The sequence below is a fragment of the Ictalurus punctatus genome, chromosome 28 (assembly GCF_001660625.3).
Source record: "Ictalurus punctatus breed USDA103 chromosome 28, Coco_2.0, whole genome shotgun sequence".
NCBI classification, from domain to species: Eukaryota; Metazoa; Chordata; class Actinopteri; order Siluriformes; family Ictaluridae; genus Ictalurus; species Ictalurus punctatus.
This window is the reverse complement of record NC_030443.2, coordinates 13473518-13497527: the sequence shown is the minus strand read 5'-3', so window position 1 is coordinate 13497527 and position 24010 is coordinate 13473518. Positions and strand designations below refer to the sequence as shown.

At 41.5% G+C, this 24010-nt stretch overlaps 1 protein-coding gene across 4 annotated transcripts in view; it reads left to right on the top strand.

Annotated features, from left to right (window-relative positions):
- The window catches only part of LOC108260065 (GTPase IMAP family member 7), a 33318-nt gene extending 15988 nt beyond the window's left edge, over positions 1-17330 (top strand). For 2 of the 4 annotated variants that reach the window (XM_053677049.1, XM_053677052.1), the window contains exons 2-8: positions 11405-11950; positions 13296-13342; positions 15146-15204; positions 15310-15359; positions 15454-15836; positions 16545-16682; positions 17251-17330. In XM_053677049.1, coding sequence (XP_053533024.1) covers positions 11405-11950; positions 13296-13342; positions 15146-15204; positions 15310-15359; positions 15454-15836; positions 16545-16682; positions 17251-17292 — 1265 coding nt within the window. In that variant the 3' untranslated portion in view covers positions 17293-17330. Of the gene's footprint in view, positions 1-9112; positions 9139-9545; positions 9708-11404; positions 11951-13295; positions 13343-15145; positions 15205-15309; positions 15360-15453; positions 15837-16544; positions 16683-17250 lie in introns of those variants that run through there. The other 2 variants (XM_053677050.1, XM_053677051.1) reach the window with 2 other exon arrangements.
- The last annotated feature ends 6680 nt before the right edge of the window (positions 17331-24010 follow it).

Here is a 24010-nt window from a genome sequence, read left to right as displayed (position 1 = left end):
TCAACTCAACTGATGCGGAGGACATTCTCAACCTGCCACCAACCCTGAGCAATCCATTCTGAAAGATAGGGTCAAGTTGATACATCTTGTGAGTTTTTGGTAGCTTTGTGGATTCCTGACTAAACAATTTCAGCTCCTTTTCAAAGGCTTCTCTTTGTGCTGCTCTGATGAGCACAAGAGCGGCTTCTCTTCTTTCCTCTACACTAATGGGTCCAGACCTGTCTTTGTGTGCCAGTCTCTGAATCCGAGCAATAATGTTGAAGGTTGTATTCCAATCTGAGAGTCTTGACAGCCTATGGAGGAAGCTGTCTCTTTCAACAGCATCTGTTTTCAGGACTTTGACCTCTGGGTCACCTACAAGAAGCTCTGGGGATCTTTGGCTGAAAACAATTTCTTGTTCCCATAAGAACTTTGGTCCTCTGAGCCAATTTGATTCTATTAGGTCTGCCACCTTGAGACCCCTAGATGCGTGGTCGGCTGGATTCTGGCTTGTTTCGACGTAGAACCACTGACTAGGATCAGTAGTGTCTCTTATTTTCTGGACGCGATTTGCTACAAAAACATGAAAGCGTCGGGCGTCATTCTTGATGTACCCGAGCACCACCTGTGAATCAGTCCAGAAAAACTCCTGGTCTATTTTCAGCTCCTCTCTAAGGACACTACTCACAGCAGCAGAGACTGTAGCTGCAGTGAGCTCAAGGCGTGGAATGCTGACCACCCTTGTGGGTGCCAGTCTGGCCTTACCCATGACTAATGCACAATGTACTTGTTCATTAGCAACAATCCTGATATAAGAACATTGCCCATAGCCATTGTTGCTGGCATCTGAAAAATGATGCAGCTCAATTTTTTGTATTGTGCTGAGCTGATCAGGAATGAAGCATCTTGGTATTTGAATTTTCTCAAGATTTTTCAGGTCATGGAGCCATGTTTCCCACTTTGGCTTTAGTTCAATGGGAACATGTTCATCCCATCCTACACCTCGCTTGCACATCTCTTGCAGCACTCTTTTCCCAGTCAAGATGTAGGGAGAGAGAAATCCTAATGGGTCGTACACACTAGCTACCGTTGATAGGATTCCTCGCCGGGTGGCTGCCTTTTCATTGAGGACGACATTGAATGAGAACGCATCCGTCTCTATGCTCCATTTCACTCCCAGCAGACTCTGCATTGGAAGCTTGCTGTAGTTCAGGTCCACATCCTTCACTGCACTTGCCCGTTCACTCTCTGGAATTGCATCCAAAACCTTTCTGTTGTTAGAGACAAATGTGTGTAAGGGCAGCTGTCCTTTACTAAAGACTTCCCGTGCTTCATTCAGAAGCTGGTTGGCTCTTTGAACTGAATCGACACTGATAAGCCCATCATCCACATAGAAATTTTTCCGGATGAAGACTGCAGCCAATGGGTAATCATTCTCATATTTGCTGGCGAGGTATTTCATGCCATAGTTAGCACATCCAGGCGATGATGATGCTCCAAATATGTGAACTTGCATCCGGTATTCTTTGGGCTCTCTTGCTGTGTTCCCATTTTCCCACCACAGGAACCTCAAGAAATCCCGATCTTCTGGGGTTACGTGGAAGCGGTGAAACATTTTCTCAACATCGCAATTAATCGCGATCTGATGCTGGCGAAATCTACACAGCACTCCAGTCAGATTATTTGTTAGATCAGGTCCTGTGAGGAGGTGGTCATTCAGAGAGGTGCCTTCACATTTGGCAGAGCAGACAAATACGACCCTAATCTTCTCAGGCTTCCTAGGATGATACACCCCATGGTGCGGAATGTACCATGTGTTGCCTTCCTTTGGGGTGGCATTTGTTTCTTCTGCATCACCATCTCTAAAGACATTGTCCATGAATTTGATATAATCTTCCTTGTACTTTTGACTCTTTTCCATTTTTCCTTTTAAGTGTTTCAATCTGACTGTAGCCAGCTGCTTGTTTTTTGGAAGCTGAGGACGCTTTCTAAATGGTAGAGGCATCTCCATATGTCCCTCTTCGTTATGTTGAATTTTCCCATTCAAGAAATTCAGAAATTGAATGTCATCTTGGGATATTGTCTTTTCTCTTGGATTTGTGTCAATTGAGTTTGTGAACATTCATTACATCTGGATTCCAGGTCAGACTGTACATTTACATTTCTCAGTTTTGTTTAAATTGTTATTTATTGCAATTCCAATTTATTATTTGAAACAAAGGAAAAATCAGAACTGCATCTGAATAGTTTTGTAAGTTGAATAGCAGTGTGTGTATATAACGTACTTGTTTGATCATTTGAAAGTGTGTATTTTCCTGGTCATTCTAGTATTAATCATATTTCGTAATATTTTAGGTCAGAAACATTTCATAGTACTATATTATGTGTAAATAAGTGAAAAATATCATACTGGAGTAGGTCGGGCCATTGATTATATGAGTTTGTTAGAAAAAACACTTTCCTTTGCTCCTAGCCCTTCTGAAACGCTGTATAGCGTTTTGAGCGAATAAAGAGCACAAGTGTGCATGGGGACAGAGGATAATTGGGAACTAGTTTTGTTACTGTACTTTTGATGAAAGTGACATTCTAGACATAAAATGTCACTTTTATCACCTTATCCCACTTTAACATCAACTTTTACATCTTAATGTAAACAATCATATTTTAGTAATATTTTAGGTCAGAAACATTTCATAGTACTATATTATGTGTAAATAAGTGAAAAATATCATATTGGAGTAGGTCAGGCCATTGATTATATGAGTTTGTTAGAAAAAACACTTTCCTTTGCTCCTAGCCCTTCTGAAACGCTGTATAGCGTTTTGAGCGAATAAAGAGCACAAGTGTGCATGGGAACACAGGATTAATGGGAACTAGTTTTGTTATTGTACTTTTGATGAAAAGTGACTTTCTAGACATAAAATGTCACCTTCATCACCTTATCGCACTTTAACATCACCTTTTACATTTTAATGTAAACAATCATGTTTCGTAATATTTTAGGTCAGAAACCTATTGTAAGGACTCTAAACTAATCTACTATATAACTCAATATTCCGCCTTGTGTGCTGGGAGGCACGCGATATACATGCGGACATAATCAACATTGTAATGGCTGACGGCTGAGGGCATTTCAGACACACATGAAACAACAACCAATGACAGAACGGGGAGGAGACATAACAAAAACTTAAACAAATGCACGTGTCGAAATGTCACGATTGTCAACAAGGGAAAAGTGCACGTGCGCTCACATGCTCCACAGCGCACTGCTTAAAGGGGAACTCGTGACACATACCTGTCTGGAGCGTCAAGGGAGCCTGAGTCTGTTGTGTCTTTTTTCAGATAGACTAGTTACACAGCAATGAGCATTTTACATTTATAATATGTTTCACCAAACCTTTTAGATTCAACATTTAAGAGTTTCAATTAAGTTTCATTTTTGCATTTATTGATTCATATATTGCAAAAAATGAACACATTTGCAGGGATCTTTCATGTTACCTGAGAAACAGAGATTTACAACTAGACAGTTGAAGACCATGTAACTGTCCAGTTCAGGTGAGCCTGTGCCCACTGTATCCTCAGAGGGCTGTTCTTGGCTGATAGGAGTAGAAAATATATACATATGCACTGTTGTTTAAAAGAATGGTTATTTGAGCTACCATAGCTTTCTTGCCAACTCCACCTGCAGAACAGACGCTACCAGTGAAATTTGTTTTTCAGGCACCATTATGTGCAAACTCTAATGACTGTTTTGCATGACAATCCCAGGATGTCAGCAACCACGCCACGGTCAAAGACACTGAGATCACACTTTTCCCCATTCTGATGTATGAACCGTAACAGCTCTTGACTTCTCTCAGCAGGATGTTATGTATTTCCTCGCTGCACAGCACATGATGAGAAAGTGTACAGGTGTTCCTATTAAAGTGGTCAGTGAGTGAATATACCAAGGGGAAAAGGGACAAGGCAAGCCCAAAAGGGATTATCAATGTATATCAATGGAGACCTATTTTCTGCTACATTCTAAGATGTTCACTCCCTTTAAAGCAGGGAACTCAAACTCAACTTACCTGGGGGAGTCTGTGTGAGGCTGGGCCGCATCAAGTATTCCACAAAAAGGGTTTCAAGTATTCCAAAAACAGTACAACTGATCCAATCTTCTTAATCTTTAGTAATGACAATTCAGAACATGCAGAACATGAACAGTTCTTCAGAACATAGGCTTCTCTTACTTCCTCCTACTCCTTGCTGCCAGAGACTTGGCAGCACTTCCTCTTACACAGCTCTCAAATGTCCGGCTCTCAAAAGTATCGGCGCCCTTAGCGTCCGGCTCTCGAAATTATTGTCGCCCTATGCATCCAGCTCTCCAAAGTATTGACGCCCTACTCGGTCGGCTCTAGGAGTATTGGCGCCCTACGTGTCCGGCACTCAAATGTATTGGCGCCCTATGCGGCCGGCACTCGAAAGAATTGGCACCCTTAGCGTCCAGCTCTCAAAAGTACTGGAGCACTACACGGCCAGCTCTAACTGTGCGGGCGCCCTATCTGTCCAGCTCTGGAAAGTATTGGCGCCCTTAACGTCCGGCTCTCGAAAGTATTGGCGCCCCGTCCGGGTTTCGCTGCGTCAGGCACCACTCATATTTTCTTCAGGAAATGTACCGGTCTAGTTATTATTCTTATTCTTCCACTTTTTTTTTGGCACCTAACTAGTCCCGCACTGTTTCTCCTATTAAGGTGGAGAGATAGACTTTTCTAGTATCGCTAAGAGATTTTCTATAGTTCAGTAGGCTCTCCTTCCATGCTGTTTGATATATTACCAATTTGGTTTGACGCCATTTATGTTCTAATTGTCGAGTGGTCTGTTTGAATTTTTTCTCTTTAATTCATTTTCTTTTGAGTAGAGACACTATCTAGCATGTAGCGGAGAGTTGACTCTAAGCATTCAGTCGCCTGATCGATTTCTATTGGATCAGACGTTGATTCAAATCTCATTGATCTCTCTGGAAGGTTATTGATGAAGCTCGGTGCAGTAGCTGATCTTAAAGTACGTTTTACGCAGTAGAGAGGCGAGGTGGAAATATTATGATCAATCCATATTATGAACGAGATAAGATAATGGTCTGAGACAACTTCAGACTGTGGAAAAATTACAATATGTTCTATATTTAATCCGTATGTTAGATGAGGTCAAGAGTGTGACCACCATTATGATTCGGCCCGATTACGCTCTGATTAACCCCTACTGAATCTAAGATGGACACAACCGCTGTTCTCAGAGGCGCTTCTGGGTTATCAAAATGAATATTAAAATCACCGACGATTAATGCTTTATCTACAGAAACAACCTGGTTTGAGATAAAGTCTGCAAATTCACTAAGAAATTCCGTATATGGCCCTGGGGGACTGTAAATAATAATTAGAGGAATTGACTAATTTTTTGTGGCTACATAAGTTATACTGGTATAAAGAATTTCAAAAGAATTAAATTTATAACTAGGTTTATGTGTGACGCCTAGATTTTGACTACGGATGAGACCAACACCTCCTCCTCTACCAGTTGAACGAGGCTGATGTAGATAACTGTATCCAGGAGGACTGGCTTCATTTAACGCTATGTACTCATTTGGTTTAATCTAAGTTTCCGTTAAACACATTAAATTACATTCCTGATCAGTAATGATTTTGTTACCAATAAGAGGCTTAGATGCAAGAGATCTAATGTGTAATAGTCCTAACTTCAGATTAAAGGTGCTGGATGTGTATTCAGTATGATCTAATTTTATGTTAATTATGTAGGTTACTAAAACAACCTTTCCGAACTTTTCTATGTATTTGTATAGCTCGGGGAACAGTCACAGTCTCTATAGTATGTACTACAGGTGTTGGACTATTAATTGAACACCGATTATAATGAACGTTATTGTACGTTAATGTTATTGTAGGAAGATGTACTTACGGTAGGTAGTCACTTGGTGTGTAGCATCTTGGAGATGTTGTCTGACAGCAGTTCCGCTCCGAGGCTGCTGAGGTGCAGGCCATCAGGACGAAACAACCCAGGACGCTCCCAGAACAGATTCCAGTTATTAACAAACACCAGATTCTGTTCATTACACCAAGAAACTAACCAGTCATTTAAAGCAAGAAGTCTACTGAACTTTTCAGCTCCACGTCTGTATGTGGGAAGAGGTCCAGAGACGATGATCTTCGTGGTGGGTGATCTGCCTTGTACCGTCTCGATCAGGCTGGCGAAGTCCTTCTTCAGAACCTCCGTCTGCCGCAGCCTGATGTTGTTCGCCCCCGCGTGCAGCACGACCGCTCCAATACGCTCGTCCTTCTACAGGATCCCGGACACCTGCGCAGCGACATCAAGGACCCGAGCACCAGAAAAACAATGTGTGTGCACCTTACCCTTTGGTGAAGTGATGCGGACATTTTGCACAACGGAGTCCCTGACGATCACAGCGTTTGTTCTGGTCTGATGGAGAGGGGCGAAGTGGTTCCTGGTTGGGATCTTGAACATCAGAGGCTCTCGCCTTTTGCTGCTGGTTCACCCAAGGTCCGTGATGACGGAGACCTGGGCTGAAAAAGTCTTGGGTGCACGGTCGCTGCACAGAGAAACACATGGCGTAGAGGGCCTGGGAGTGGTAATTCCAAGCTGCGTGCTTACCTTGGATCTGTAGACAGAAGCACAAGATGTTTCCAATGCGGTTCTTCGCTCCAGCAGCTGGGCCTGCTTGTCGAGTAGGTCATGGATCTGTTTCTCCACATCCTCCAGTTCCAGCAGCACCATGTGCAGCTCGAGCAAATCCTCATCTACACTCAAAAGTTGAGAAACAACAGAAGTAATGTAAAAAATAAAATAAAATTATATATATATGTGTGTGTGTATATATATATATATATATATATATATATATATATATATATATATATGTATATATATATATATATATAAAATTTTAAAGTAAAGAGATTAGAAGTATAGCTTCAGCTTGAGGGACACTGCTTCCTGTGACACTTCCTGCTTCCTCGGTTGCCAAATCATCAATGTCAAACTTTCTTTCATCAAGCAAATCATTAGACCCACATTAGACCATTAAACACAAACCAACAGTAGACCCACAGCATTAACATCGGAGTTAGGGAAAACCATGGAGAGGCAGTGTACAAGGCAGTGTATGTAGCCCGATACTGTTTAATATTATGATTAAAGACATATTTGATCAGGTTGGAGAAAATATAGGAAAGTCGCTTTATACGGATGATGGGGAACTCTGGGTTAGGGGTCGGAATATAGAATATTTAAGAAAGAAAATGCAACATGCAATAGGGAAAGTAGAACAGTGGGCAAATGAATGGGGATTTAAACTATCAATTTCAAAATCATAAGGTATATGTTTCTCTAAACGTCATAAAACAGTACCACTTAAATTATAGGGGATAGATCTTGAACAGGTCAAGGCTGTGAGATTTTTAGGAGTGATCTTTGATGAGAAGCTGACCTGGGGTCCTCACATTGATAAAATTAAAAACAAATGTAAAAAGATGAATAATGTTCTGAGATGTCTGTCAGGGCGAGACTGGGGAGCAAGTAGGGCATCGTTCATAAATATCTATCAAGCTCTTATGAGGGCCGCCTTTGATTATGGCTGCATGGCATACATGTCTTCATCACAATCAAATCTTAAAAAGCTCGATATGGAACAGACACAAGCACTCCGGATCTGTACTAGAGCATTTAAATCATCACCAGTGACTGCGTTACAGGTGGAGACAGGAGACAGCCGTGTATCAGGAGGGTTAAGATCATGCTGGCATATTGGGTAAATCTACAAGGGCTTAGCAGGGTGCACCCCACGAAAGCCATCTTACGAGAATGCTTAGAGTTTGATAGGGCTAACTTTAATAGCTTTGTATGGTTAGGAAATGCAAAGGCACAAAATGCAGGTCTCAGTCAGCTACAAGTAAACCCCATTGTGGCAATACCAACTGTACCACCCTGGAGATTCATAAAACCATCTGTAGATACAAGATTACAGCAAATATTAAAAGAGTATTCTAAAATAGCACCACAATGGATAATAACTCAAAACTATATGGACCAATATCAGGATAAATTACTCATATATACAGATGGGTCAAAACAGCCTGAGACAGGCCACACTGGTGCGACTTTTTTCATTCCCCGGTATGAAGTAGTAGTCAAAAAAAGGGCGACCGATCATCTATGAGTGTACACTGTAGAATTATTAGGAGTCCTATTGGTACTGCAGTGGCTGGGGAAAAAAACCCATCAGAGCCAAGATGTTGCTGTAGCTTCTGACAGTCTATCAGCACTATCAAGCATACAGTCTGAGAAAACATCATGCAGACAAGACAATGTTTACCAAATACTTTATCTGCTTCTCATACTTCATGCTAAGGGGCTGAGTGTTTCCTTCTTCTGGGTTCCTGCACATGTAGGGGTAGAAGGAAATGAAACTGTGGATGTACTGGCAAAAAGATCGATAAAGCATGAAACAGTTGATATACAAATACCATTAAGTAGAGCAGAGATCAAAACCATTACAAAGGGACACACACATGAAATATGGCAGGAACACTGGGACACCGCTGACACCGGACGACACATATATACCATACAAAAATAAGTAGGCATGAGTGTGAGGCAGGGCAGAAACCCAAAGGAAGAGATGATAATTACGCTTCTTAGAATAGGTCATGCTGGCTTAAATCTAACATTCAACAGAATAGGAAAACACCCGACTGGACTCTGCACACACTGCAGTACAAGAGACTGTAAAAGACATTCTGTTAGACTGCAAAAAAAGGTATGAGGAGGAAAGGACTGAGGATTTGGAAAACAAAACATGACACTAGAGAACTTGCTGGGGAAAACATTTGGGAAAATGCATGGCCCCCTAATATACTATCTGAAAAATACTGGGATAAGTGAGAGACTTTAGTACTCTAGTAGGAATATCTAGTATATAGTTATTTGTTTATCATTTATTTATTACTATTTTTTACCCCTGCCAATCTGCTGCCCACACTCCAGTCCAGTAGGTGGCGCTAATGCGCCATAAATTGGTTTGTCAACCGACGTTAAAACCAGAAGACCATTAGCAGCTACACGAAATGGCGTCGGTTGAAGGTAGGGATTAAATAAAAATAATTCAGTTTAAACTGATGTAAATGACTAAGCCCGGGTTAAACAATATTCATAAACAACATTCCGGGTTCAATTAAATGATATTTGCACTTCAATGTGTTAATGTGTGTGTAATATTAAAAATGCGACTCGAAGGCACAAGTTACAGCGTAAACAACGTCTTAATCCAGGAAGTGTTTTCCTGTTAATCTATTTATATTAGGGATACACCAAATGTTCGGCAACCGAAATTATTCGCCGAAAATAGCAGTAAATAAATAAATAAAAATACTTTGGGTGTTCGGCCGAATAAATTTGACCGAACACTGACGTGTGTGATGACGCGCCAAATAGCCTAGCAACCAGAGTGAGACGCGCGAATTTCATGACCTCCATTTCCGGCACGATGAGGGGGCGCGCGCATGCACGTGCTACGTGAACGACCGCATGCTCTTCGGATGTTGACAACTATTCTGCTATAACGTTGTTTACATTGTTTACTGTGGACACGTTATCCGTCACGTAGTATTCCGTCACGTCGCGAGACGTAAGGGAGTAGAGTATGGAAGCAGGTAAAGACATTTATTTAAGGGCAGGCAGACAAATCCTGTATCTACTATAATACTCGGTGAGGTGTACAGGGACGCGAGCGGTAAATATCCCCAATAGAATCTGCCGTATAGAACCATTTTCTGCACTCTTGTCAATGCACATTTTAATGCACTTTTAGTTGTAGTTTACAGAGTGTTAGGCTATTCAAGGGGCTCAAAGATGACCACATCAAAATATTTTTATTTTACTCATTTATTTATTTAAAGTTATATTGTGCCTTGTTGGTAGCCTATGCCTGCTGGAATGAAAAAAAAAAGTTCATTGTTAAATAAATATTTTGAAATTTTAGTTTTTGACAAAATAGTAAAAAGCACATTTTGACTATTTAATTCATGCAATGGTGTAAAAATGGTAAAATAAATGGGGAAAAACGTGTTCGGCCTTCGGCCAAGAATTTTCATTTCGGTGCATCCCTAGGTTATATTATAGTTTCATATCTTTACACGTGTTCAGTCTAATATGATGACTTCAGTCAATGGCTTGACTTATTTACTCGACTGAGTCCGTGTACGTTGCACTCATTCGCTTTTGGTTTAAAATTATAAAACAAAATACAAATAAAGACGCGTTCATTAATTTATTGTTTTAATATTGAAGATTATATTACTAATCAACTATGTTTAAAACCCCATTTTTGCTCAAAAATGCAAATCATTTAAAATGTGCCTCTTTTATAGTGTCTTGCATTCTTATTTTTTGAGCTGGAGATATTAGGGCCCGAGCACCGAAGGTGCCGCGCCTCCGGTGCAAACCCGAGGTGCAGGGCCCTATTGTTTTCGGCATGTTTGTTTGTTTATTTATTTATTATTCGTGTGATTTTAAGAGCATAAACATACCTGAAACGTCAGGAAACTTGGCAGACGCATCAGAACCGGGGAAAATTTAAGTTACGTAGGGCGTGGTCGAGTAGGTCCATAGCACCCCCGAATGCAGGCAATGGTCGGGATGAAGTTGCTACGATGTGCACGAGATTTACCACTGTTATTGCTCTCATGTCATGACTCCGACCAACCGGAATGTGTTTTTAAATGACTTTTGTATGTTAATAGTTATGTCATTTTAATTAGTTTATGGACAACATCGACATTTTAACTCAGTGGGTGGAATTACCAGACGGTCCCTAAGGCAACATTTGCAAACATTATGCAAGTATGCCATACATCGCTAATATCTCCAACTCAGTCTAAATGAGGTATATTTGAAATCTTTCGCATTTATGAGCAAAAATTGTGTTAATGCCCACTGGTGGTTCATGTTTACTGTTAGTTAATGCCCAGTGGTGGTTAATGCTTACTGTAAGTTAATGCCCACTGGTAGCTAATGTTTATGGTTAGTTAATGCCGACTGGTAGTTAATGCCCACTGGTGGTTAATGCCCACTGGTAGTTAATGCCCACTGGTGGTTCATGTTTACTGTTAGTTAATACCCACTGGTGGTTCATGTTTACTGTTAGTTAATACCCACTGGTGGTTCATGTTTACTGTTAGTTAATGCCCACTGGTGGTTAATGTTTACTGTTATTTACCGTTGTTTACAGTAATACCTGTGATCAGTGTTATACATCCTGCTCATTAAGGAAAATTCCTTGTGATGATATGACTCTGATCAGCTATTTGCTGGTAGATTAATTATTCTATTTCCTATTCTATTTTCACAGTGTCAGAGCTGAGGATTGTTATTTTGGGGAAAAGTTTTCCACAGACCTCCACTGTGGGAAACCTCATCCTGGGCAAATCAGTGTTTGAGACTGAAGATCCTCCCCATTCAGTAGAGTTTCACTGTGATATTGTCGGAGGTCATATGGAGGGAAGATACATCATCATCATCAACACACCTCATCTGTACGACCCTAAACTCTCTAATGAGGAGCTGAATCGTAAAATAAAAAAGTGTGTTTCACTTTCTAGACCTGGACCTCATGCATTTTTACTTGTGGTACAGCCTCATGACTTTACACAGAAAGACAGAAACCTACTGAGATACATCCTGAACTCCTTCGGCGATCAAGCCATAAACTACTCCATTGTGATAAACACAGACAGTGGGTTTAATACATCAGAAGATGAATCAAGATTCACTGCCATTCAGGAGTTAACAGAGGAATGTCATGGGAGGCATCACAGTTTTTCACAGTTACACGAATCGAGCAGGAGCTCAGTTTGTCAGCTGTTTGAGAAGATAGAGAAGTCGTTTAAACCTGATGGTGAGCCTGCTGCAGAACTACAGTTTTTCCTCAAGACACAATCAAGACAAACCAGTTAAATGTAACAGGAAGTGTTAAAAGGAATAGCAAGACACTCTCTGCGATGCACACACACTCAAATCTCCAAATCTCACAGCAACCTACATTACCCTTAATGCACTGCACCTGAATATTAACCATTTACTCCAATGTATTTTCATATCACCTACACAAATTCTGTTGAACTTCTTTTATCTAGATAATGAAAAAGCATGTGTGCGACCTGTGGCACACCTGAAATTATACGGAATCCTGCTTCAAAGGCTCTCCGAGCAGTGAATGGTGGCAGCATTGAAACAGAAAATATACAGCCACTAATTTTCATACTTTAATTAGGATGAATTTCCATTGATCCACAGTACATAATGACTTTATTATTTTATAATCATAGAATTATGGTGTGACACCCTGGTTTTATGAGGAATTGATTTGACAGGAGGTAGGAGTGAGGAGGAGCGGTGCTGTATCTGTTTGGCTTGTATCTCTGTACTCTCAGAACAATTCGGACATCAGTCAAAAACAAGAAAACATGCTCTCGTTCTCCCTGACTCCGCCCTCCATTCACAAACTAGCGTTTAACCATGCTTCTGACACAACAAACGACAAATCTTAATTTGACGCAAATCTTAACACACACATCTTAATTAGTAATCTTAAAAAATATATATTAAAATCCTCTACTGTGAGCACTTTATATACACTTAAATCAAAATTATTCACCAGCATTGCAAATCAAGTTTATTGACAGAATGTACAGACTTTCAGCTGTTTGCGATAAACAAATGCAATTGTAACAGTTCAACACAATGAATGCTTCAAGTGTTTTTTTGCCAAATTCAACTGAAGTGGAACTTATAATGACTTCTCCAGTCTGAACATTATTCACCAGCTGAATAGAATCCCTCACAACAGCACAAGTATGCAGAGCAGGTGTTGTCCCAAGCACACTTGATCAGGGGCTTCATTAACTGCACCAGGTGTGCTTGAGCTGGAACACGTGAAATACCTGAACTGGCTAGGGGTAGAAAATGAATGAAATACCTGGAACAGGACAGAAAAAGGAAGCTGTCAATGGCTGCAACTAGATTTCTGAGACGGCAGGGTGTGAGAAACCCTCGAGTGATTGCAAAAGACCTGCACTTACACTTAGCAGAATTTTAGATATTATAAATAAGCTACTAGTCAGTAACAGACCCTCCAAAAGGTTACATTCAGTACTTCAGTGGAATTTCTGTGAACCTCTGTCTAAAAAAAAAATCATAACATGTATTGTCTCCTAACTGCTGTTTTTACATTTTATTCACAGACTTGACCGCTCACCAGAAACAAGATGAGCAAGCAGTACAAGGACCGGTAAGCAGATTCTTATTCAGTCCTGGTCAGATATCAACTTTCTAGGGTTGAGCTGTACTAAAATTTCCATACCCGTATACTGACTGACATGGCATGTTCCAGAAAAAAAACTAGGACTTAGGCTTTTGCCCTCATGGAAATTTCAGATTCTATTAACAAGCAGTTGGTATACTTATGTACAACACACACACACACACACACACTGTGACATTCTGAAGCAGAGCATGATCAGTATGCAGTATTCCAGCATGATAATGACCCCAAACACACCTCCAAGATGACCACTGCCATGCTAAAGAAGCTGAGGGTGAAGGTGATGGACTAAACCCTATTGAGCATCTGTGGGGCATCCTCAAATGGAAAATGGAGGAGCACAAGGTCTCTTAACATCCACCAGCTCCGTGATGTCATCATGGAGGAGTGGAAGAGGACTCCAGTAGCAACCTGTGAAGCTCTGGTGAACCCTATGCCCAAGAGGGTTAAGGCAGTGCTGGAAAATAATGGTGGCCACACAAAATATTGACACTTTGGGCCCAATTTGGACATTTTCACTTAGGGGTGTACTCACTTTAGTTTCCAGATGTTTAGACATTAATGCAGGGGTCGGGAACCTTTTTGGCTGAGAGAGCCATGAACGCCACATATTTTAAAATTTAATTCCGTGAGAGCCATACAATAGGTTTAAAACTAAATACAAGTAAATGTGTGCATTTTATATAAGACCAACACTTTTAAAGTACAATAAGTCTCTGAATTATTTTTAATAACGTTATGCTGTTGCTAACCAATGATGAATAAAGTACTTCTTACCATTAATGCGACTTCTGGTGCTGCATGGTTTTGCTGATGGCTTTGTAGTCTGGTTGATACGTGGTGAGGTTAAGCTTCATGCAGGCGTTGAGACTTCCATCCGTTAAACGTGATCGTGGGTTGGTCTTAATGTTATTTATATGTGAGAAAGGCTGCCCACATGCATACGTAGAGCCAAACATTGTCAGTACAGCAATGCTCACATGCTGCAGTGTGTGCTATGTGACGGGAAGCGCCTTCCAAGTTTTGACAATCAGCTGGTTCTCGGGTTGAAGTTTTTTCATTTCTCCATACTTGTGTTTGCTCGCCAACTCTACTTGCTGTCGTGCAGGTCTTTCCAAATCTTCATTCAGTGACTTGAACTTATTCACCCACGTGTCTGAGGGCTTCAGGTCAGCAGCTTGCAGCTCAAAATCTCTGACGGAGACACCGGAGATGTAACTCAGGTCGGCGCTGTCCACTGCACACTCGTGTGGATGGGTGAGGAACTTAAAAAGACGAGTGTGCTCACGAAATTCTCCAAAGCGCGCTTTGAATGACTGCAGGAGATTAGATGTGAAGCCCGCGATGTAGTACGGCGTGTGTCGAAGTGCTACTTTATATTTGACCGTTTCATCGATGCAATTTTATCACTGCAGATGCAGCCATTAAAAGAGCCACATCTGGCTCGCGAGCCATAGGTGCCCGACCCCTGCATTAATGGCTGTGTGTGGAGTTATTTTGAGGGGACAGCAAATTTACACTGTTACACAAGTTTACACTGTTACACACACACACACACACACACACACACACACACACACACACACTGTTGGATATAATGACTAATCAAATAACATAAATAATATTTACAGACAGACTGAATGCTTTTCTGGTGATTTGCTCTTTTTAAATGACCGAAGCTGAAAGTCTGCCCTCTGGCTGATGTGTGCATGCGCGTTGTTGTTATTCTCTGTTGACTGCGTATTTCTCAATCTGATGTCACACACTTAGGGAGTGCGGCTCTTCTCTCAGTATCTTCATGTGGAAACCAGATCATCGACAACAATGAGGCGAGTAGGTTTTCTTACTCCTATCTGTGACTCTTTAACAATAATAATAATAGTAATAATAATAAAATTCAATGACTGTGTGGAATCTTCTCTCTGACTATTTAGTAAACAAGATAAAATTCAGAGGGACTTCCTTCTTCCGGATCTCAAAAAAGGTAAATGTTTATAAACATGTCTACGACTAAACTCTGATGTTAAATAATATAAATAAGCGTCGGTGTGGTTGTGATTAATTCTATGCTTGTTTAGATGGGGTGAAGCTTTATCTCCAGAAGATCAGAAAAGTTGCTTCAGATAACAGGGGGTCAGAGATTAAACTGAAAAAGGTAGAAGAATACCGTTTCAAGGTCGGAACTTTGGAAGAAACATCGTACAAAGATGAGCCCGACATGATCGATGAGTGGGAGCAGTTCTACCTCCCAGAACACATGTTCATGGAGGTGATTGGTGTTTTGGAGGAGTTCACCGATGATGATGATCTGGTGCTGATGGTGTGTGAGGACGAGAAGGTGTTTGCTTTTGAAGATGAGACGCTGCATCTCGTCTCAAACAACCTCGAAGAGCTGTTTAAGAACGGCCTCCAGTTTCCAGGAACCGAAATGTATTACCGTGGGCAAACCTTTGAGTACATGGTGAGGTCATCAGTGTTTCTCATTTAAATTCACACTAAATTAACTCTTTCATGTAAAGTGTCTACACTTATGGAGAATCAATTCGAGGCTGTTTTTAAGAAAAGATGCCAAGTGTAATTTAACATAAACCAGAGGCTGTTTGTCTTTCTGAACACCTCTGATAGATCTTTACAAACCTTTTACGCAATATCACAGATCAAATTCTCCAGTGAGCATCTTTGTTTACTATTTTATTTAATTTAACAGTTTTATGTTTAGCAATTACAGTGAATTGTAAATAATAACCTAATATAAAAATTATATAATTAAATATTATTTATTTAAAAAAACATCTCGGTGCAGACTCTTTAATTAATTCATTTTATGTTTGTTTTATTAAAGATAAGAGTTTAGTTTGTTTTTACCTCCTTAATCAGCTGCGTCATGCAACAGTCTCAGGACATATATATTTTTAACATCAACAATATCACCATGTTTTTTCTTAGACTAACTTTACAGGAAAATATCATTTCTGCAATTAAAACAAGTCAAATAAAGTGCATGAAAAGGTTAATGTAACTTCTCAGGAGCAGGTTATCCTGTACATTCTGAAATGGGGGTTAAATATTGGGATTAGTGGAAGATTACCATTATGTTTAATGTAAATGTACAAGGTTTAAGCGTGTGAAACTTTGCTGATAAATGCTGCTTTTTCGTGTCTGTCTGTAGACCGAAGAAGATTGGGACAGGGTGAGGGAATCAGACGGATTGAAGGAGAAGAGGAAGGAAGACCAGGAACTGCTGGAGAGTATGAAGGAGTCCTTTATCAACAACCTGAACATCATCATGGGGAGAAAGCGAGTCGTGGTGAGAAATACAGAGTGGTGTTTACTGAGCTGTCGCTATCGCTATCTGAGATATAAATAATTATAGGCCAGAGTACACCTAATAAATCTTTATTCAGCGTGTTTCATGTATATTTCACAACACAAAGTGCTTAACGACCGACCATGGAAATAACCATTTCAATTATTTCTTGCAAATTTATACATTTTTATAAATATTTTATTACTTATTTTATTGCTGTACATCGGTGAGCACTCTGAGTTGTACAATATAAATGTTTTTGTCTTTTAAAGTGTCAGGACCACTTTAAACTTTTAAAAGTGACTAATAGGCAGAAAATAAGTAAATAAATAAAAATGTAAAAACTAAATCAATTGTCACTGATGCACATATAAGGTGTGTGAGCCTTTTTATATTTAAGATAACAAAGTAATGCTTCACATGACCTATAAATTATATACATTTAATATAAATACAAGAAACAAATTGGAAGAAAAAATGGACAATTACCTTTATTGATGCAGTTTAACTGCCTGTGATGATGATGATGATGATGAGCTACTTTATATTTGTCTGTGTTTCTCTACAGCCAATCCCTGATCCTGAGGAAAAGCCATTAGTGTCTGTTTGAAACATGCAGTAAGATTAAAATCATCTGGGTTTGGATCACATGTGTCATTTATTTCCTGTGTCTCTGTAGAGTTTAGCTGAAGCCCTGAACCTCACTGTAAAATGTCACTGATGTCCCACATGTTTAAGTAAATAAAATCTGTATTAATCAGAGAATCTTGTTTGTTATTTGATTGCAGTTTAAAAGCGTGCGTGTGTGTGTGTGTGTGTGTGTGTGTATATATATATATATATATATATATATATATATATATATATATATATATATATATATATATATATATATATATATATATATATATATATATAATATGAGAGAGAGAGAGAGAGCTTTATCTTTAGAGGGCCAATACTTTTGAAACTCAATGCAAGTCTATGGGAGATTTTCCGACATTGAGCTTCCGTACCGGGAATGCCGACATTCTGATCGCTTCCAAAAGTCGTAGCACACCTCTCCTCAATAAGCCGATTATTTGACACCTCTCCCGTCTAGTTACGTGCCAAAAAAAGTGGAATAATAATTAATAATAATAAGTATGCCGAATAACAATAGTAGTAAGCATTGGCGCCCGACGCCAACGGCTCTTGAAATTTTGGTGCCGTATGAATCGGGCTCTCAAAAGTATTGGGGCCTTACACATCTGGCTCTCAAAAGTATTGGCGCCCTACGTGTCCGCCACTCAAAAGTATTGGCACCCTATGCGGTCGCCGCTCGAAAGTATTGGCGCCCTTAGCGTCCAGCTCTCAAAAGTATTGGAGCACTACACGGCCAGCTCTAACAGTGCTGGCGCCCTGTCTGTCCGGCTCTTGAAAGTATTGGAGCCCTACACATCCGGCTCTCAAAAGTATTGGCATTCTTAGAGTTGGGCTCTCAAAAGAATTGGTGCCCTACGCATCCGACTCTCAAAAGTATTGGCGCCCTACACGTCCGACACTCAAAAGTATTGGCGCCCTAGGCGTCCGGCCGTCAAAAGTATTGGCGCCCTACGTGTCCGGCACTCGAAAGTATTGATGTCCTACACCTCCGGCTCTCGAAAGTTTTGCTGCCCTATCCGAATTTTGCCACGCAAGCACCACTGACATTTTCTTCAGGAAATGTACCATTCTAGTTAGTGATGCTTGAAAAGCACTACTATTGCACTACTAAGCAATACTGTACTATAATTATAATTATAATAATTATTATTATTCCACTTTTTTCGGCGCGTAACTAGTCCTGCACCGTTTGTCGGAGATCGACGGTTGAGGTGTCAAATCGATCAGCTTATTGAGGAGAGGTGTGCTATGTATTAGGGATGCGGTCGGAAATCCGATTCCTGGTACGGAAGCTCAAATTCGGAAAATTTCCTATAGATTTGCATTGAGTTTCAAATGTATTGGCCCTTTCAAGAGAAAGCTGTAACAGAATTGCCGTGGGGGGCAAGAGTGAACAATTTGGTGATGAGCATATCCGGAATGATTGTCTTAAAATCCGAACTGTGATCCACAAAAAGCATCCGGACGTAGCTCTGTTGCTGCTCTAGATGTCTCAACACGGAGTGGACAGCTACGGTGATAGCATCCTCTGTGGATCTGTTTGCGCGATAAACAAACTGATAAGGATCGAAGTCTGGGGGTTAGGTAGTCGTTGATGTGCTGAAGAACCAATCTCTCAAAGCACTTCATGATAACTGGAGTGAGGGCCACAGGACGATAATCATTTAGGCTAGTGGTGGGAGACTTCTTTGGCACCGGAATGATTGTGGCTGATTTTAGGCAGGACGGGATGACTGCTTGTGCCAGGGAGAGATTGAAGATTCTGGGAAAGATGTGGGCAAGCTGGTGGGCACACGATCTGAGCACCTTACCAGGTACTCCGTCTGGGCCAGCAGCCTTCCTGGGGTTCACTGCCAGAAACATCCGTCTAACATCGTGTTCCCTAACAGTAAATAGAGTGGTGCAGGAACCAGGAGTGCATGGAGGCAGGGCTGGACTGGTGCGGGAGCCAGATGAGGGTGGAGGTAAGGCTGGAGCAGATGAGTGCTGTTGTTGTGATGTTTCAAAGTGAGCACAGAAGCAATTTAGCTCTTCTGCCAGCATCGCACTCAGGTCTCCTGTTGTCGCATCACGGCCTCTGTAGTTTGTGATGTCTTGTATGCCCTGCCACACCTCTCGTTTATTTTTACTGGACAGGTGGGACTCTATGCTCCTCTTATGGTCCGCCTTAGCTTCCTTAATACCTCCTTTCAGGTTGGCATGAGCGGTTCTATACAGAGCTCTATTACCAGATCTGAAGGCAGCGTCGTGGGCTCTGAGGAGTGTGCGGACCTGTTTGGTCATCCAAGGTTTCTGGTTTGGGAAAACCCGAATGTTTTTGTCCACAGTCACATTTCCGATACAGAACGTGGTATAGTCCAGTACCGTTCCAGTTAATGTTTCTAGCTCTTGATGTTCAAATAAATCCCAGTCTGTCTGTTCGAAGCAGTCCTGTAAATTGGAGAATGCATCGTCAGGCCAGGTGGTAACGGTCTGCTAGCTGCATGCTAGCATTGGGTATCCTCGGATGAAGCCAGGTTTCAGTAATAATCAAAACACAACAATCACGAACGTAGCGATTTCCAGCTAGTTGTAATTCCAAATTGTCCATTTTCTGCACTAGGGATCTGGCATTGGAGAGAACCAGGCTCGGTAAAGGTGGCTTGTGTGGTTATTTTCTTAGCCTTAACATAAAACCAGACCTGCATCCCCGCTTTTGCTTCCTCTCCCTCCTCCGTCTGCGCCGCCTTCTGAACCTGACAACAATCCACGGAGAGCCCGGCGATCTCGTTATGTCATCTGGGATGTTGTGTGTGTGATGAAAAACTCTCGAAATAGGTATTCGGTGTTGGTCCCAAATATCCATAAGGTTCTGGCTTGTATAGCGAATGTTCGCAGAACCGATAATACACAAACAAGTAATGAAGAAAAAAAGAGCACTGAAAAGGAGAGCGTATTGGCGCCGGACACTACGTGTTCTAAAACTATTTCCGCCCATTACAGACGGCTCTAAACAGTATTGGCGCCCTACGCGTCCGGCACTCGAAAGTATTGGCGCCCTACGCAGCTGGCTCTCAAAAGTATTGGCGCCCTTAGTGTCCGGCTCGCAAAAGTATTGGCGCCCTGCGAGTCCGGCTCTCAGAAGTATTGACACCGTATGCGTCTGGCACCCAAAAGTATTGGTACCCTACGCGTCCTGCTCTTGAAAGTATTGGCGTCCTACGCGTCCGGCACTCGAAAGCATCGGCGCCCTACGCGCCTGGCTCTTGAAAGTATTGGCGCCCTACGCAGCCGGCTCTCGGAAGTATTGGCACCCTTCGTGTCCAGCACTCAAAAGCATTGGCGTCCTTCGCCATCGACTTTCAAAAGTATTGGCACCCTTTCTGTCTGGCTCTTAAAAGTATTGGCACCCTATGCGTCTTGCTCTCAGAAGTATTGGCGCCCTTCGCCATCCGCTCTCAAAAGTATTGGCGCCCTTTCTGTCCGGCTCTCAAAAGTATTGTCGCCCTACGCCTTCGGCTCTCGAAAGTATTGGTGCCCTATGCGTCCGGCATTCAAAAGTATTGGTGCCCTTAGTGTCCAGCTCTCGAAAGTATTGGCACCCAACGCCTCTGGCTCTCGAAAGTATTGGCGGAATATGCATTTGGCTCTCGAAAGTATTGGCGGAATATGCATTTGGCTCTCGAAAGTATTGGCGCCCTACGCGGCCGCTGCTCAAAAGTATTGGCGCCCTTAGCGTCCAGCTCTCAAAAGTGTTGGAGCACTACACGGCCAGCTCCAACAGTGCTGACGCCCTATCTGTCCGGCTCTCAAAAGTATTGGCGCCCTACGTGTCCGGCACTCAAAAGTACTGGCGCCCTTCGCCATCGGCTCTCGAAAAGTATTGGCGCCCCGTCCCGGTTTCGCCATGTCAAGCACCACTCACATTTTCTTCAGGAAATGTACCAGTCTAGTTGTTTCTGTTATCTCCTATTAAGGTGGAGAGATAGACGTTTCTAGTATCGCTAAGAGATTTTCTATAGTTCAGTAGGCTCTCCTTCCATGCTGTTTGAAATATTACCAATTTGGTTTGACGCCATTTATGTTCTAATTGTCGAGTGGTCTGTTTTAAGGTACGCGTTTTATCGTTATACCAGGGTGCTAATTTTTTCTCTCTAATTCATTTTCTTTTGCGTAGAGACACTCTATCTAGCATGTAGCGGAGAGTTGACTCTAAGCATTCAGTCGCCTGATCGATTTCTATTGGATCAGACGGTGATCCAAATCTAATTGATCTCTCTGTAAGGTTATTGATGAAGCTCGGTGCAGTAGCTGATCTGAAAGTACGTTTTACGCAGTAGAGAGGCGAGGTGGAAATATTATGATCAATCCATATTATGAACGAGATAAGGTAATGGTCTGAGACAACTTCAGACTGTGGAAAAATTACAATATGTTCTATATTTAATCCGTATGTTAGATGAGGTCAAGAGTGTGACCACCATTATGATTCGGCCCGATTACGCTCTGATTAACCCCTACTGAATCTAAGATGGACACAACCGCTGTTCTCAGAGGGGCTTCTGGGTTATCAAAATGAATATTAAAATCACCGACGATTAATGCTTTATCTACAGAAACAACCAGGTTTGAGATAAAGTCTGCAAATTCACTAAGAAATTCAGTATATGGCCCTGGGGGTCTATAAATAATAATTAGAGGAATTGACTTTTTTTTGCGGCTACATAAGTTATACTGGTATAAAGAATTTCAAAAGAGTTAAATTTATAACTAGGTTTATGTGTGACGCCTAGATTTTTTCTACGGATGAGACCAACACCTCCTCCTCTACCAGTTGAACGAGGCTGATGTAGATAACTGTATCCAGGAGGACTGGATTCATTTAACGCTATGTACTCATTTGGTTTAATCTAAGTTTCCGTTAAACACATTAAATTACATTCCTGATCAGTAATGATTTCGTTACTAATAAGAGGCTTGAATGCAAGAGATCTAATGTTTAATAGTCCTAACTTCAGATTAAAGGTGCTGGATGTGTATTCAGTATGATCTAATTTTATGTTAATTATGTAGGTTACTAAAACAACCTTTCCGAACTTTTCTATGTATTTGTATAGCTCGGGGAACAGACACAGTCTCTATAGTATGTACTACAGGTGTTGGACTATTAATTGAACATCGATTATAATGAACGTTATTGTACGTTAATGTTATTGTAGAAAGATGTACTTACGGTAGGTAGTCACTTGGTGTGTAGCATCTTGGAGATGTTGTCTGACAGCAGTTCCGCTCCGAGGCTGCTGAGGTGCAGGGCATCAGGACGAAACAACCCAGGAGGCTCCCAGAACAGATTCCAGTTATTAACAAACACCAGATTCTGTTCATTACACCAAGAAACTAACCAGTCATTTAAAGCAAGAAGTCTACTGAACTTTTCAGCTCCACGTCTGTATGTGGGAAGAGGTCCAGAGACGATGATCTTCGTGGTGGGTGATCTGCCTCGTACCGTCTCGATCAGGCTGGCGAAGTCCTTCTTCAGAACCTCCGTCTGCCGCAGCCTGATGTTGTTCGCCCCCGCGTGCAGCACGACCGCTCCAATACGCTCGTCCTTCTACAGGATCCCGGACACCTGCGCAGCGACATCAAGGACCCGAGCACCAGAAAAACAATGTGTGTGCACCTTACCCTTTGGTGAAGTGATGCGGACATTTTGCACAACGGAGTCCCTGACGATCACAGCGTTTGTTCTGGTCTGATGGAGAGGGGCGAAGTGGTTCCTGGTTGGGATCTCGAACACCAGAGGCTCTCGCCTTTTGCTGCTGGTTCACCCAAGGTCCGTGATGACGGAGACCTGGGCTGAAAAAGTCTTGGGTGCACGGTCCCTGCACAGAGAAACACACGGCGTAGAGGGACTGGGAGTGGTAATTCCAAGCTGCGTGCTTACCTTGGATCTGTAGACAGAGGCACAAGATGTTTCCAATGCGGTTCTTCGCTCCAGCAGCTGGGCCTGCTTGTCGAGTAGGTCATGGATCTGTTTCTCCACATCCTCCAGTTCCAGCAGCACCATGTGCAGCTCGAGCAAATCCTCATCTACACTCAAAATTTGAGAAACAACAGAAGTAATGTAAAAAATAAAATAAAAAAATAAATATATATATATATATATATATATATATATATATATATATATATATATATAATTTTAAAGTATAGAGATTAGAAGTATAGCTTCAGCTTGAGGGACACTGCTTCCTGTGACACTTCCTGCTTCCTCGGTTGCCAAATCATCAATGTCAAACTTTCTTTCAACAAGCAAATCATTAGACCCACATTAGACCATTAGACACAAACCGACAATAGACCCACAGCATTAACATCGCAGTTAGGGAAAACCATGGAGAGGCAGTGTACAAGGCAGTGTATGTAGCCCGATACTGTTTAATATAATGATTAAAGAAATATTTGATCAGGTTGGAGAAAATATAGGAAAGTCGCTTTATGCGGATGATGGGGAACTCTGGGTTAGGGGTCGGAATATAGAATATTTAAGAAAGAAAATGCAACATGCAATAGGGAAAGTAGAACAGTGGGCAAATGAATGGGGATTTAAACTATCAATTTCAAAATCATAAGGTATATGTTTCTCTAAACGTCATAAAACAGTACCACTTAAATTATAGGGGATAGATCTTGAACAGGTCAAG